Source organism: Plasmodium vinckei, assembly GCF_900681995.1.
Source record: "Plasmodium vinckei vinckei genome assembly, chromosome: PVVCY_13".
Taxonomy (NCBI): domain Eukaryota; phylum Apicomplexa; class Aconoidasida; order Haemosporida; family Plasmodiidae; genus Plasmodium; species Plasmodium vinckei.
The window spans coordinates 1,279,530-1,297,788 of record NC_051305.1 but is presented as its reverse complement, the minus strand read 5'-3'; the positions used below and the strand labels follow the sequence as shown (position 1 = coordinate 1,297,788).

General features: G+C 22.5%; 3 protein-coding genes across 3 annotated transcripts; 1 reads left to right on the top strand and 2 right to left on the bottom strand.

The window, feature by feature from the left end:
- Window positions 1-3,072: 3,072 nt before the first annotated feature.
- Window positions 3,073-3,922, bottom strand: PVVCY_1303410 (leucine-rich repeat protein; the record flags this gene model as incomplete). The annotated part of the gene is made up of 2 exons (XM_037634757.1): window positions 3,073-3,702; window positions 3,851-3,922. The coding sequence occupies 2 exons, from the start codon at window positions 3,920-3,922 to the stop codon at window positions 3,073-3,075; spliced, it is 702 nt and encodes a 233-aa protein (XP_037490808.1).
- An 802-nt stretch (window positions 3,923-4,724) lies between these two features.
- On the bottom strand, window positions 4,725-5,339 carry PVVCY_1303400 (conserved Plasmodium protein, unknown function; the record flags this gene model as incomplete). The annotated part of the gene is made up of 1 exon (XM_008624014.1): window positions 4,725-5,339. One exon carries the CDS (start codon window positions 5,337-5,339, stop codon window positions 4,725-4,727), a length of 615 nt encoding a protein of 204 aa, XP_008622236.1.
- Window positions 5,340-10,437: 5,098 nt separating this feature from the next.
- On the top strand, window positions 10,438-17,910 carry PVVCY_1303390 (conserved Plasmodium protein, unknown function; the record flags this gene model as incomplete). The annotated part of the gene is made up of 1 exon (XM_008624013.1): window positions 10,438-17,910. The coding sequence occupies one exon, from the start codon at window positions 10,438-10,440 to the stop codon at window positions 17,908-17,910; it is 7,473 nt and encodes a 2,490-aa protein (XP_008622235.1).
- Window positions 17,911-18,259: the final 349 nt, after the last annotated feature.

Here is an 18,259-nt window from a genome sequence, read left to right as displayed (position 1 = left end):
ATAACAAAACGAGAACAAAAATAAAAGAATAAGACAACGAAAAAAATCCAAAACAACTAATTTTTATATACATATATATTTAAACAACATTTTAAAAGTATAAATAAAAATGTAGAATTCCATAAAGCAATGGTGTTCATATAACCATTGTATATTATTACAAATGTATATGTTATAAATATAGATGCAAAATCACTTAATTTATGAAATTTAAAGAAATTAAAAAGTTGTTATTACCATATTTATACAAAAAATGATAAAAATATTATATAGCATTTTTCTAAATATAGTACTAAATGCTGAACTGCTAATAAATTAATGCATTAACAAATTTTAAAAATATATTCTATTATAAATAAATTCTTGATTTCTATTATATACAATTTATTTACTTAAAAAATATTTAAAATGTGATACTAACAAAGTAAATCAATATATGGTTTTAGTTTTCAACAAAACATGTTTAATTGCTTTTTTTTTATGTTCCAAAAAAAAAACATTTTTTTTAAATGAATAGTTACAAACGTAGATAGACAAGAGTTCAATATAAAGATTAAATAAATTGAAATTTCATTTAAAAATGTAAATATTTAATAAATTTATGTACTACTAATTTTGTAAAACATTTTGAATAGTTAACATATTATTGGACACAATTTTTATAATATATATAAGTGTGTATAAATATTAAATGTGTAATAGATTCTATTTTATACAATAAAAATTAAAACATATAAAAACAAATGTTATAGAAACATTCTACTTCATTATAAAAAAAAATTTCCAAATAATATATTAACACACTATTTACTTGCCAATATATGTAACACAAAAAATGTGTGCTAAATCTAAAATTGTTAAAAAAAAAAAATTATGTATTTTTTAATTTGTCTATACAACATAAAATAATTTGTACTACAAAATATAGTAAAAGTAAGAATAAATCAAAAAAAGATAATGCATATTTATTTATTTAGACGACGTTGTAAAAAAAAAAATGTGCATTTATAATAAATAAAAATAAAAAAAAAACATCCTTCTATAGTGCATAAATGTTGTAAATAATATTTATTATATAATTTAATGTAAAATATAGAAATTGTGGAAAATAAAAAAAAATTATCACAATTATATAATATATACACATAAAATTAAATAAAATAAAGTAAAATAAAAAATCGAGTAAGTTAACTTAAAAGCTAGTACAAGTGTACAATTTAGAAATAGAAAATCCGTTTACATATTTATTAATTTTTTTTTATAATAAAAAAAATAAAGAAAATGTTTTACTCATTAAAAATGTGGAAATTTTCATAATATGGAAAAAATCGTACAAATTATTTATATGTATAAAAAAATTATAAAACCCTTTAAATGTAAACAAAAATTATGATTAAATATGTATATTATTTGGTGGGTAAAAAAAAGGGCAGGTTGTAATATTTTATAAGCTAACAAATAATTACACATACATTATATGTGTATAATTATGGATCATCGAATTTTTTTTTATTTGAAATTATTATAAAAATATGGCTCATTCATACTTTGCAAAATTATATGTATGTAGATGATTTATTGTTATATGTATTTATATGATATGATTTAACTTATTTTTATAAAGTTTATTATTGAATTGTGATACATTTATATGTTGTATATAGTTTGGACATGTTCCAAACTTTTTTTTACTGATAAGAATTTTTTATATACATGTGTATATAACATCAATCAAAAAAGACAAAAACGCAATATTTATGTACAAAAAATGGAATTTTATTCCAATAGTTATTCTTCATTTTTTTTATTATTTAAAAAATATGAAAAAATATGAAAAAATGTAGGTATACAATTAAAATATAATAATATTATATTCCATAATATCAAACTGTGAAATGAATAGACATATATATGCATGCATATAAGGGTTACCAAATTTGAGTTCATTTTTCCATAAAAATATAAAATAAAAATAATATTCTATTGTTAAAATTAAAATTATTGTTAAAAATTACAACCAAGCATATTTTTGAAAGTTTCAAACATGTATGAATTATATATTTGCGTAAATTAAACACTTTAAAAAAATATAAAACACATAAAATCAAGTAATTAAATTTCACAAACTGACATTGCGAAATTTGTCTATAAATTTATTTCATATATACAAAATTATGTTCACTAATATTTATCAATGTGGGTTTAAAATATTTTTTATTGAAATAATTATATAATCCATAAAAAATATTAAACCCAATTTTATTAGCCATATACATAAATTTGTTTGAATAATATCCAAATATTTTTTTTATAAACATGAAAATGTATCATTATGTATATTATTTATATATGTGTGGGTATGTTCTTTGGTAGGAATATGGGGAAAGATCAAAGGAAATTTTTTATTTTTAAATAAAGTTAAAAATGCTATGATATAGAACAGAATATATGCAAATAACACATATAGTTGTATGCTTTTGATATATTCTGAAATGAAAATTTTAACAAAAATTAATAAGGAATAATATGTTATAGCTTATTACAGTAATAACTATTTTTAGACATTATAAAGTAGTTATATATGATATATCTTAAAAGGCATTTAATATGGGGCTACTCATATAATGCAATATGGTTTAAGGGTATTTATTTATTTCTTATAAATCCAGGTTCATATATACATATATGTACAAATGATTTCTTATATTGATGATGGAATTATAAAATATAAATGCATGTTATAATAGTTTTTAATCATATTGAAAAAAAAATAAATAATTGCATTATTAGAAACCCATAATAAGACACATTGAAAGGATGGAAAACAAGTTAGGCATATGAACATTACACCGAAAGAATTATGCGTAAAAAATGGAAAAGTAAAATAAATTATATATCAGATGGATTAAACAAAATTCATTCTAAATTAAATTTATATTTGTGCATGTTAAATCCAATCCCTGCTTTATTTTTCTCAATTTTTGTAATTTCTTGAAAATCCAAAGATTTTATTTGGGGCAAATAATGAATTATGAATGACCTACAAATAATTTTATTAGAATATAGACAAATTTACGTGTGTTTAAAAAATGTAAATACATATATATACAAGCATATATACATATATAATTTGTAATAAGATGCAAAGTGTAACCTATAAAGCTTGTTATATATATTCACGAGAGGATTATTTTCCAATGTTAATTTTTTTAAGTTTGATAAGGTTTGTAGTTTTTGTATTTCACTAATATTTTCAATCTTATTAGAATGGAGATATAAAACTTGAAGATTATTTAACATAAGTATATCATTATTTATTAATGCCAAATTATTAAATGAAATGTCTAATGATATAATGTTTGAATAAATAATTGATGACTCTAAATTTTTTGGTTTATATATATAATTTAATAGATCATTTAAAAAATCTAAATGTGTTAAATTATTATTATTTAAATTTAAAACTTTTGAATTACTAGAAACATTAATTTCTTTATCATCATCATATTTATAAATTATTTTGTTTAATTCAAGTAAATCTTTTTTTTTGTAAAAAATTATTTCATTTGTCCCTGCCCATATTTTTTTCGTATTTTCTAATTTTATATATTTTTCTACTCTATCATTTTCATCTTTACTTAAGTTATCACTTAAATTTTTTTTCCTTTCTGAGGTGTTCAGCTCATCATTGTTCTCTTCATTCTATACTCATAAACAAAATATTCAAAAAATGTAACATTTATATGAAAAATAAGAATATATAAGTTATTACGGAATAATAAGTAGGGGGACGCTAAATAATGGATTGACAAAAATATACGCAATGGTATAACTTTTATTTTTAATTTACCAACGAGTCATTGTCTGGGGAAGATGTACAAACACTTCCGTAGTCCTTATAACTTAATTCTATTGTATTCATATGATCCAATCCTCAAAAGAATGTCTATTTTCTTACAAAATTACAATAATATTTTTGTGTCTATATATACATAATATGCATGAATAATATATGCGAAGATATATCCTTTCTCCATTGAAGGCTCATAATTTTTTTGTTTAATTTTAATTAAACATAAGTCTTATACATAAAAATAAAATTATGCATCATTCAGGTATAAATGGGCAAAAATTTTTCTTTAAATGTTAATAAAAATAAAGCAAAAACATGAAATAGGAAAATATAGCATGACACTATTTTTTATATAACCATTCTATAAAGAAAAATATAATCATTATAATAAAATATAGGTAAAACAATGTAATACTAAAATAATAATACATTATAATAAATAAAAACTTAATAAGGCAAAATATTATATATCTCAAAAAAAGACAAAAAAAATTTTTAAAGAAGAAAGTCGGCTCTCTTTATGCGGCATAAAGATGAGAAAAATGTTTATAAAAAAAATAATATATGTAAATAATTGAATCTATAATTAATTTTATGCATATATAAATAGATTTTTTTGTTAAGTTTTAATAATTTTCCCAGTGTGGAATATTTTTTTCCCAATTTCAAGGACAAATATTTCCTTTCTCAATAAGTATTGCATTAATAAAATAATTGATCATTTAAATAATTCCTCGGTAAATAAATGGAATAATTATCAACTTAGATGATATATAAATTGGCATATATCTTATATGTGATCATTGTAAAGTTTAATACACAAATACATTATATCAAAACAATAATAAAATGTAATAAAAGAATGATATGGCTACTTAGTTTTCGTGTTCATAAATTTTGCCTTTTTTAAAAGTTGTCTTTTAATTTTTTCAGTCTCTTCAATATTTTTTAATTTCATTTCTAATGGTAATGGTACTTCATTTATCCCTGTGAAACAGTTCAATCTTTCTTGTGTATTATTTGTAGATGTTTTAACTTTTAAATCATCAGGTAATTTGTATAAATTTTTAATAATATCATTATAATTTTCTTTTTTTTCTTCGTCATTTTCTTCTTTATTATCAATTTGTTCATAAAATTCTTTCATATTATTTTGTATAAAAAGTTGTATATGTGCTTCTTCTATTTCTTTTTCCGTTAAATTTTTTGTAAAATTTTTTTCTAATAATTTATCACTTTTTTCATTTTTTTCTAATTCTTTTTTTTCCCCAATTAAATTATCGGCATTTATTCCCTTTTTCTTTAATCGCATATTTTGAAATTCTTTAAGACTTTTTGATGTCTTTAGTTTTAATAATTTATTGTCTTCATCCCCATTTTTATCTTTATTACAATTTTCTGCCTCTTTCAATGCTTCATCTTGTTCTATTGGGGTTCTTCGCTTATAGTTATTATTACTATTTTTAATCTTTCTATTTTTTATCATAATATGAAGAAGGAAATATGAATTATTTGGAAATTTACAAGATTTATATAATGCCAGCACCTTAATAGACGTGCTAAATAGTTTTGTTTGATTTTTGTGCAACTCCTTTATGCGTCTTTATTTGTCTTTCTTGATTTGTGAAAATGAAATTATCATAATTTTATTATTAATACAAAGAATTAAAAATATAGAGGGAAATATATTATGCTATTTAGTAGGAACAAATTTCATCGGACAAGCATTTAAAAATGTAATTATAAGATATTTATTATTCTATGAATTAAGGGTATTCAGTTTTTTTAATCATATAATATACACATCCATGTATCTATGAGCGTATATTTATGCAAAGTGGTGTATATAATATAGCGTTTCCCTAAAAAAAAACATATGGCTGCTATTCTTTTTTGAATTTAAACAACTACACATATATAAGAATTATATATATGTATAAATAAAAATTGTAAAATATATTCCCTCTTTCAAACTTGTTCCTTTTGTTAAAGTTTCTCTAACTTGTAATTCATTTTTATAAACAAAAACAAATTACTGTACAAATAATTATTTCTCAAGTGAGCACACTATATTTACATATGCCATATAATTTGTTCGACAAAATATGTACAAATAATTATGATGCATACTAAAAAATATATTAAAAATATTGCGGTAAGTTTTATTACAATTAAAAAGAATTATCTAAAATATAATGTTGCTATTTTAGAAAATGAAGAGCTAAGTATTGTATAATTGTTATAGCAGTTTATTGGGTATATAATAATTTTCTTAATTGGTATGTATATATTCTTGTTTCCTACATTCCTTTAACATGTATTTACAATCTGTATATGAATTATCGGTTAAGTTAGAAACCTTCATACGATTTTTCGAACAAATTCAAAGGCATAAAAAATAAGGAGATATATACTTAAATATAAACAACCCCTATGCTTTATATTGCTCATCCCACTTCTTTTTATGCCACATATAGATGGTAATTTTTAGTAGCATATTGTAGATTTTTTCTTTTTAAGGGCATAATATTGCTTGATTTGAATATGCTGCTTATTATTGTTTAAGTAGATTTATTTTTATTTGTTACTGTATATGTTTTTATATTTATTACTGTATATGTTTTTATTTTGTGACTACGATATATATCTTTAAAAATTGGACATAACGTGCACAAACATAAGCATATTTTTATTTTTTAAAACACCCCTTTGATCCTTATTAATAGGCAAAAATAATAATTATATAAATGAATTCGAAGCATGGACAAAATTATAATAAATAATTTTTTTACTAATAAAATTAAATGTCTTTGATAATTATACAAATATTTATAAAAAAATAATAAAAAAATCATTTATTAAAAAATATATATATGATAATGCTAAAAGTACTGATTATATAAATTATATAATCACCCACTCAACGAATTACTAATGCATAAATATGTGAGCACTTATTTAAGGATATACAAAATTATTGTTATTTTTATTTGATGTATAATATTGAGAAAAGTTTTTTATAACAAAATATTGTAAGTAATTATTATATAAGTAACACTAAGTAGATTCAATTAAAAACTATGCATATATTTTATATGTATTTTTTTCCCAACTACATTTTTTTTATTAATACATTTTCACTTTTTTACTTCCCGTCTTGAATTTTTTTTTAAATACCAATGCTATCACACGTAAATTGAGTGTCTGTTATTTATATATATGCATGTACAGATATATATTTATATGAACATCTATATTTGGTGTCCCCTTATTACATGCTACATATCGTTTATCGTACACATGCATATATGCATAATATTTTATGTCAAATATATATGACTAAAAATATAATAATAAGTATAATTCATCTGAAATAGACTGTGTATTTATAATACATAATACATACATACATATATATATATGCATGCCCATTTAGACGTTCCAACTAATTAAAGACGAAAAAGGAAGCCTATTTTCAACCAACTGAAAAGTAGGATATACATATAAAATACAATTATTTCTTCTCATTAGTACAACCCAAAAATTTAAAAGTCTCAACGATTTTTTTTTAAATGAATTAATATATAGTAGTAATATTTTTAGTGCACATTTTATTGTCATGACATGTTTTTATTTATTTAATTTTATTGTCCTTTCCAAAGTTGTTAAATGAACGTCTTATTCTTTTATATTATATATTTATGTATTATATATATATGCATATGTGACAAAATATGTTGATCAGCCACCCAATCTAAGGATATCGAAATAACTTTGTTATATTTTATTAATGTACGCATGTAGTAGTCGTATATGCATGTATCTAAACTAAAAAAATATATTAAAAAAATACCAAAACCAACCTTGCCTAATAATACATTTTTTTTATTATTTAGCATATTCCCATTAAATGTTATTCGTATAAGAAATAAGTACATATTATTATTATTGTGACAGTAAACCAGATTATTACATTTGTACTACTTGTATGCATTTATAAAAATAATTTATATTATCTGCACTTTAAATAAAAAAAAACTTAAGATTAAAATGCTATGCAGGAGAAATATTTAAACGCCCTTTAATATATTTTTATTATTTTTTATTTATACATAATCAGTATTTTTTTATTATATAATTTTTAAAAAAATGTTATGTATATTTTGACAAAGGAAAAATATTAGCACATTTTAGCAACTACAGTTTTTATTCCATATATATGCATAAAATGCAATTATAAATAAGTACAAATAAGAGAGCATATGACAAAAATATAAATATTTGGAAATATATGAAAAAATAATTTAACCCAATAAAATTTGCATACATATATCTATTAATAGTATATAATAAAGTATGTATTATTTAAGTATTGGTAATGCATACATGCATACGCTTTATATTAAAAAAATATTATATATATAATATTATGTAAAAGTAAAGAGAGATTATTTTGCAATAGTATATAAAATATTTTATATATATGATACACTTTAAAACTCAAAGTTTTTTTATTAGCCTAGCGTGTTATATATATATCTTTATGGAAAACGGTATTTTTTTTATTATTATATATTATTACCTTTTTTATATATTGTTATTTCAAAAATATATAATTTAAAAATAGTTCATTTTTAAGTGTTATATATTTAAATAAAATACATAAAATATACAATACATATGTTAATGAATATTTTATGGTTATATATAAATAAATATTTTTTTTTTTTTCAAAACATGTTTTTATATTACTTTCTTTTTTATTTTTTTTATCTTCTTTGATAATATTATGCAAATGCCTATGTTTACACCGCCAAATTAAAAAAAAAAAGGAATGCTGAACAAATAGGTCATTTATATGTATATTATTATACAAGTATATTGGTACATAGATAAAAAAAAATAAAGCAAAGTAATTGCATATATATGTACGTGTGTATTGTTATATTACATATGTTTGCATATATTTATATGTGTTATATAATTTCTTACTTTTTTTTTCTTGCCTTATGTTTGAACAAAAAAATGCATGTTTGTTAAAGAAAATACATATACATATACAAGCAGGTATAATTATGTTACGTATATTATATGTACAATGAAAGGCAAAAAAACATAATTATGTAAATTTCTTTTTTCTGTTTTTTTATAGCTTTTCGGTTATCATTATTATCGTTATATATTAAAGTATATAGAAAAATTGTTTTTTAAAAAAGAAATATTAAGTGACATATATATGTGATTTAAAAGTTATGTACATATTTCACACAATATGTAAAATACCATATTTTTTTTTTCCATTTTTACAAATGACACTCCATTATTTGCATTTTGATTGACATATATATATGAGCTTTATAATTACCATGTTATTATTCATTATACTTTTATTTTGATGGTTTCAATTTTGTTATGTTACTAAAGATTACTTTTAAATTTATATATACATGTTTTAAAAGAAATAACAATAAAAAATAAGCAAAAGAAAAGAAATAAATGAATGCATAAATGTCAACTTACAATGTATTATAATATGTGTATATTTCTATACATTTATAAGTATAAATAAATACATATATTTATACCAGTGAATAAATTATGAATATTTTTTTTATCAGCATGTGAATTTATATAAATATATGTAATTATTTTGTAAACAAGAGATACATTTTCTCATACGCGCCTTATTGCAACATTTAAGTTTTATTTTTAATATATAAATGTGTGTAATTAGTTAATAGAAAATAAGAAAGGAATTAAGTGTATAAATCCCACATGCATATAAATACATATACTCATATTTCTAACGTGCGAATGCTTTCATTTATTCATTTGTTTTTTTGAATGCTTAATTATATATTTTTGCACATATTTTGAAAAGGTTTGTCCATAACCATTACGCATATATAATATATATTTGTGTATATGCATGCATGTGAAAATATATTTATTTAATATATAAGTGCTTGCTATTTTTTTTTTTAATATTTTTTAATAATAAAATATGTATACACATAATACACTTAAAACCAAAGTGAATAATTTTTATTTTGCATTTTTTTCCATATTGTTAAATTTGTTTTGAACAAGATTAAGATTGCACAAAACAGTGATTAAGGAATAAAGACATCTTGGCAAAGCTTGCATATGTATATTTTTGAGTTTTTGTTTCGCCTAAATAATCGTAGCAAATGAAATACTCACATATATATACAAAGTTTATATGTGTATAATATATACTAAGTTTTTATATATATGTATACCCATTTATTTCCATTTTTTTTTATTTTGTCTTTTTAATACTTGACATATAGCATTGCATTATATACATATATATATGCATATACACCCGCATATATTCATATATATGAAGGGTAAAATAATAAAGTGATAAAAATTAGAAAGACAAATACACCTATCAAAGGAATTAAAGGATATAACTATTTAGATTAAATCCATTTTCATATGAACAAAATAAATGGATCAAAAATTGACGAAATAAATAGTAGTCAATGAAAAAAAGAAAAAATAAAATTTTTTCAAAACAGTAATTAGAAATAAAAGATAAACAGAAAAATAATAAGATGAATAAAAATTTCAATATTTCCAATTATAATTTGGATTTAATTAAATGCTTGCAAAATGAATCGGGAATATACTTTATATTAGATCCAACAAAAGCGATACATGACAAAAAAAATTCAGACGTCTATGATATATTTATCCCCGAAAATAGTGATGGAGTTACATTACATGTTCAGAAAGTAAATAATGAATATAAATGTATAGGGGTAAGTATAACCAAGCGTGGAATAGATATAAATACTGGGACAAGAATATTTAATACAAAAATAGCTGATTGGTTAGAACAACTTTTTAATTTTAATAAATCATTAGGAAGTAATAATAATGGATCAGCTAATGCAAATAGTAATAACAATGAAAACGACGATGGAAATAATAATTGGTCTAATATGGAAAGAAATGGAGGAAATAACAATGAATACGGTATAATTGTTAATAACAAAAATACCAGTATTAATGCAAATCCAATAAATAATATCGGAGGAGCTAATAATGAACAGGGAAATGCAAGCGATGATGATAAAGACCCAAACGATGGTGATGGAAATGATAATCCCGACAACTCTGATGATCATAATAATTCTATTATAAATAATGGAAACAATAAATATAATAATTATAATAATGTTAGGCATAATTTATCAAATAACCAAACAGGTGTGCCTATAACAAATTTAATAAAAAACTCAAAAGGTGGGTATGATAATTTTGAAAATAATGATAATTATAATAATGCAATTAATATGCCCAATAAATCAAAAAATAGTAAAAATCCAATAAATCAAGGAAATTGCAATTTAAATGTAAATAATAATTTATCAACACATATAATACCTTCGTCAAATTTATCTTCATCTCAATCGAAGAAACAAAATCAACATACTAAACAAATCCGATTAAACCAAATGAATAATTCTCATAAATCTCATTTATTACAATATCATAATTCAAACTATGATGATAAAAATAGTAAGTTATATAACAATACTGTAATAAATAAACATATTTCTTCTGAAAATGCTGGAGCAGCTCATGCTTCTAATAATAATGATACGGTTAAAGGAAATAAGATAGGGTGTAATACTCGACAAAAGAATTCCCCTCATTCCTTGCACAATGGCACTAATAATTCAAACAAAGGACAACAACAAGCATATAATGAAAATTTGGGTTATAGGCCTACGTTGTTTAATTTGTTAGAAGTTTTATCAAATCATAATATTACAACACCAGATCAAAGAGTGTGCATTAGAGGAATAGTGACTGATTTTTTAAATAATGAATTGCCCCATGGAAAAATATATGCATATATCGGTGCAGTAGTTGGCCATGATATATTGCATGATATAATAAAAAAATTAGAAAAAGATCCTAATCGGAATGCCGTACCAGATGCATCTGGATTAGCTAGAATCGAAGCTTCTTTTGGTTTAAGTAAATCATCTTATGATTTTATGAATCATAATTCAACTAATTCATCTATGAATAATATTCCTAATGTTTTATTTAATAATAGAAATTTAAATAGTGCACTACTAAATAATCATATATATTCAAATATATTATCAAACGTGGCAAATAATAATGGTAATATTGGGGATAATATGGGTCACTCTGGAATGTTAAATACAGATAACGAAAAAATTTCAAATAATAAAACAGCTAATGATATTAATAATATGATGATGAAGTATGGTGATAATGATAAATTAGGTGGTTCATACAATAATAATATGCTAAATATAAACAAAAAAAAAGCACTTAATATGTTAAATATGAGATATATGGATAATAATATTGCCGATATGGCAAATTTAGGAATAAATAATATGAACAGTACAGATAATAATTATATGAGTCAAATGAATATTGATTTAGCTAATTTAGAAAATTTAAATAATGCTAAAAACTCTGGCTTATCAATGCAAGAATATTTATATGCTTCTAAAAATCTTCATAATGTTAATTCTCTCAATCGAAATAGTAATATAACTGAGGATGAAGAAGAATTAATGAAGGTTATAAAAAAAAATATTGAAACATATAAAATGAATAATATAAAAAATATATTAATATCATCTGTTTTTGGTAGAATAAAATGGCTAAAAATAATGAATGAATCTCCACATGCATATTTATATGGACATAGTATAGTCAAATATGGTAATAAACTATATATGTTTGGAGGTACTAATAATAAACATAAAAAAGTACCGTTTAATCATACATTAACATTTAGTCTAATTTATTATAATTATAAATTATTACCACTTAGTGGCAATTATCCTGAAGAAAGAGATGGACATACAACACATTTGGTTTCATTGAAATCTGGTTTGTCTGTATTTTTATTTGGGGGTGCTAATAATAATATATATTATAATGATATATATATATTAGATATGGAAACACGGAAATGGTCAAAAAGGATTGTAAATGGAAAAATACCACTGCCTAGACACCAACATTGTTCATTAGTCTATCCAGCAAAAAGCGAGCATTTAAGAGGTGAAAAATTAAATTTAACAGAAGGAGTTATAGTTTATGGAGGAAAATGTTTATATAATAATAATATTGTCAATTTAAATGATATGTGGATATTTTTATTTGAAACAAATATGTGGGTACGTATAAATTATTTAGGAGATCAAGTTCCTATTGGAAGATATGGAATGAATTTGATTTGGTCTGATACAAATACTTTATGTTTATTTGGTGGAGAATATTTATATTCAGACAAAACTTGTAAAACTAGAAAACTTCTAGATGATATGTGGACATTTCGATTAAACACTCCAATATTAACTAATAATATTGAAGATACAAATACAGACATAAAATATCCTTCTTATGAAAATGCAGTAAATGCTCAAGACGATCTTCATAAACATCAAAAAGGAATAAAACAAGATCCTTATATAAATAATGTAAACGAAAACAATGGAATGGCTAGTCATGATAATGACAATGATCAAACTGATAACTTACATGATCAAAATGAAGCAAATGAAATGGACACTAAAATGGGAAATAACAATAATGAATCTCAGGGTGTAGATAATAAAGATGTTGAAAATAGTAATAATTTAGCTAATAAAATAAAAATAACAGGAGAATGGAAAAGAGAAATATATGAAGGAAATATAGGATGCCGATCAAATTATAGTAGTATTTTTATTACTCAAAGGCATCAAGATTTTAAAGGTGCTGAACCCAAAACTATTGAAAAATTAATGCTTTTATGTAGTGGAATAACTTATGATAATAAATTAAAAATTGTTTCAAGTGATGAAATTTATGTATATTTCTTTTCACAAAAAAGATGGTATTTATTAAAAGGAAAATTATATAATGAAGAATATATGTATAATGCAAGACAAAGACATGTAGGATGTTTTTTTGAATCAAAGAATGTATTAGGTAGATCAAATAGAAACCCTGTTCCATGTATATTTATACATGGTGGTTTTAAAAAAAACTCCGTATTTGGTGATGCATGGTTATTATCTTTGACTGGTGAAAATCCATTAAGATTATATGAATATGATACATGTAGAGAGAAAATATCAACAACACAAATGCCATTATATTATTTCCGAGATACCCATTCGATAAGTTTATTATACACATTTTGTACATTACAAAAATGGTTATTTGGTGCCTTTGCTAATTTAGTAGATAATTCAGTATATGCTATAAATCCAGCAGAAAATGTTTTTATAAAATATGAACTTACTCCTGAACATGATGGTATGATATCTATTCAAGATGATGGTGAAGGATTAGATTTTAATGCAATGAATCGAATATTAAGAATGTATGGAAATTATAAAAATTATGATAATAATTCATTCTATAATAATAACAATAATAATAATATAAAGAAACATTCCCTACCTAATAATGATGATTCAGATAGCCATGAAATAGATAATTATGATGATAATGAAGATGAACAGGAATATAATGAAGAAACAAATAATACTAACGACGCTAACAATAATGAAAATAATGCTGATCAAAATAATGATCAATATGATAATAATAATAATACAGGTTTTGGAAATAATGTAACAGATGAAATGCAACAAAATGCAGAAAATGAAGAAGGAGCAGATGGTGAAAAAAGTTATAATAATAATTTATCGGAAGGTCAAAATGGTGAAGGAATAATTAAAAAAGAAAATGATATACGTAATAAAAATGGTCCTATTGGAAAGAAAAAATGTACATGGAATGATACATTTTATTATAAAAGAAAAAATCAATACTATTTTTACAATGATCTTTCTAATAGTATATTTGATATTAAATATGGTGTAGGTTTTAAAACTGCATTTGCTAGAATTGCATCAAGCTGTGCAATTATGTCAAGAACAATTAATACAATAGGTATTGGCTTGTTATCACTTGAATTAATGAATCATTGTGATGCTAAAGAATTAGCTACTCCCTTATGTATGTGGAAATTACCAAATAAAGAATTAATAAATAGAAATATTGCTAATAAATCAGAGCATAGACATCATCAAAAATTATTAATGTCTTATACTCCATTTAATAGCCCAAGTTTATTGGCCGAGCAAATTAATATATTAGGTACTTATAGTGGTACTAGATTATTATATTGGAATTTTAGAGATGATATGGATTTTGTTATTTTTAATCCAACAAATAATAATATATATCTTAGTAGTGCACCATTAAGTATTGATGAACTTAAAAGTAAAAATAAAAAACGTAAAAATGGACAAGGTGAAGAATCAAATATTAATTCTAAATATCAAGGTGTGAAGGACATAAAATTTGCTAACCGAATAATTAAACGTAAAGGAGTTTTCGGAGAAGATGGTAATTTAAAAAAATTCAAAGCAGATGCTGATAATCCAGATGAAGAAGGTGATGATGAAAATGATAAATATAATAATGTAGATGATAATTATAATAAAGAAGAAGAAAATATTAAAAAAGAACATGATAATATGAGTACCTCCTCAAAAAATAATAACATTCCTGATGATAATAATGATGAAAATAAAAATGGAAATTCATTAAATTATAAAGAAAAAATGAAATATGAAGATCAATTAAAATATAATAATAATAATTATTTTAAAAAACGAATGAATTTATTTGAATATAATTCACATTTAAGTCCAAGTATATCAAAAGAAAAATATAATATGAATGATATGTTTCCATTATGGGATCATCCAAAAGATAGTATTGATTATTGTTTATCTACTTATTTATATTGGCTATATTTACGTAGAAGTACAAATATATTTTTACAAAACACCTTACTAATACCTACATCTATGAGAAGAGAAAAAGACATTATTGCAAACAAAAATAATAATGATACTAAAGGAAAAAAGAAAAAAAAATCATCCAAATTACGAAATAAAAATAATAACAAACAAAATAATGCAAATAATCAAAGTGAAGAACAAGCTGATGCTACAAATAATCAAGAAAATGATCAAATAGCTAGTAATGAAGAAAATAATGGTGACATAGGAAATACATCTGAAACTGCTGCCGAAAATAATAAATCGGAACAAGAATATGAAAACAATGACGATAATAATCATAGTGATGCCCAAAATGAAGATAATATAAATAATGAAGAAGGAGAAACTTCTGAACAAAATGAAAATGATGATATAAAAAATGAAAATGATGGTACAAATAAAGACGAAGGAGAAAAGGAAGAAAATAATAATGCAAACGATGGAAAGGAAAAGGATAATTGTGAAAATGATCCAAATGCTGGGCTATCAAAATTAGAAAAACAAAAACTTGAAGAAGCATTAGAGTATGGTATACCTCAGGATGCACAAGCTCAAAATTCTGCAAATAAAAATGACACAGATGATGAAGATGAAGAAGAGGAAGAGGAGGAGGAAGAAGACGAGGAAGAGGAAGAAGAAGACGAGGATGTAGAAGAGGAAAATGAAGAAGCTCCTAAAAATGATGAAGATAATGACAATATAAATGAAACAAATAATGAAGGAGAAAATGAAGGAAATAATAATGTAGAAAACGAAGGAGCAGAAGTTGAAGGTGAAGCTAATGAAGGTGATGAAGTAGGTGAAGATGGAGTAGTAAAAACAGAACCACAAAATGAAATGGAAAATGAAAATAATATAGAAGAAGAAGATGGTACTGAAAAAAATAAAAAAGTTAAAAATGAAAAAAATAAAATAGGAAAAACTATTGATGATCCAAATGAAGATAGTATTGCTAGTAGAAGAAAAAGAAGAAGAAAAAAAGATGATTTAGCAGCTGGTGCAGGAGCAAATGGTAAAAAAAATGGAGAAATAGAAAAAATGAAAAAAGAAAATTATGTTAATGTATATATGGAAAATTTTAAAATTAAAGATGAATATTATATAAATAATCCAAGTAGATATACCTTATATCATTTCTTAAGAAGAAAATTATATAAAATGGTAGAAAGCCATTATTTATTTACCCCTGCAGATCATACATATGGTTCTTTTATTATGATGGGTTTTTTAAATGATAATAATAATACAAGTATGGAAGTTAATAGAGTTTGTGAAACTGGTATATTATTGTATTATAAAAATAGATTAATAAAAAGATTAGATGCTCCATTTATTGATACTCCATATAATTTATTTTTATCAAAATATCCTCCTAGTCCTTCTTTATATGAAGGTAATTTATATAAATATGCTTTGACAGTTATTGTAAATGTCCCTAATTGGTTAAAGCCTTCGGTTAGTAAACAAGAATTTGTTCATGAAAATAATCACGCATTTTTAGTTTTTAAAAAGAAGTTAGTCACATTAATAAAACATTACTTATCTATTTGTGAAGATATTGTTAAGCTTAACAAATGGAGAGAATCAAGAGATTTGAAATTAAAAAGATATTTAGAAAAAATGCAAAACCAAAGTGTAAGAAGTCGCAATGACTCAGATTATGAAAATGATGATGACGATAATAATAAAAGTAAAAATTATAACATCATATATAATGATGAAGAAGGTGATTATATGAATGATCAAAATGATGGAAATAAAAAAAAAAAAGAAGAAATTAATTATTCGGGAAGAAATAAACCATCCTCATATGCAAACGATAATGAACAAGCCTTACATAAAAATAAAAAAACAAAAACAAATAATGACGATTCAAATAAAAGAGATCAAAACCCAACATCTGAAAATGAATCAGCTAATTTGGATAATGAAAATAATCAAGAAAATGATAACTTAGATGAAGAATATGATGAAATGGATCAAGATGCTGAAAATCGAGAAAATTATGACGATGAAAAAGATGAACCTGAAGAAAATGAGGAGGAAGTTGAAGAAGACGATCCAAATGATGAAGAGTATAATGCCGAAATGGATGATCAAAAAAATCGAAGTGTTGATCAAGAGACTGAGGAGGAAATGGCTGAAGAAGATGAAGAATATGAACCAGGGGATGATTAAAAAAAATAAGTAATATAACCCTAAATAAATATAATATATTTATTTGTCTTAGTAAATTATGACAATTAAAAATGTAGATATTCATAGATGATACAAAAATATGTCAATTTTTTGAGTCACCGAAAAATATTAATCATGCTATTATAGGAAAGGGAAATAGCTAGCTAATACCTATTTAACCAAAACACATTTATCTAAATTATAAGTAGCCATTGTATCAAATGCATATATTATGCTCATTTTTTGTTTGTATTTAAGCTGGAAAAGGCACCATATTGATTTGCTTAGTACGAGTTTCCGAAAGTAAAAAATGTTAATAAATATAAAATATACAAATTTATAAAAATGA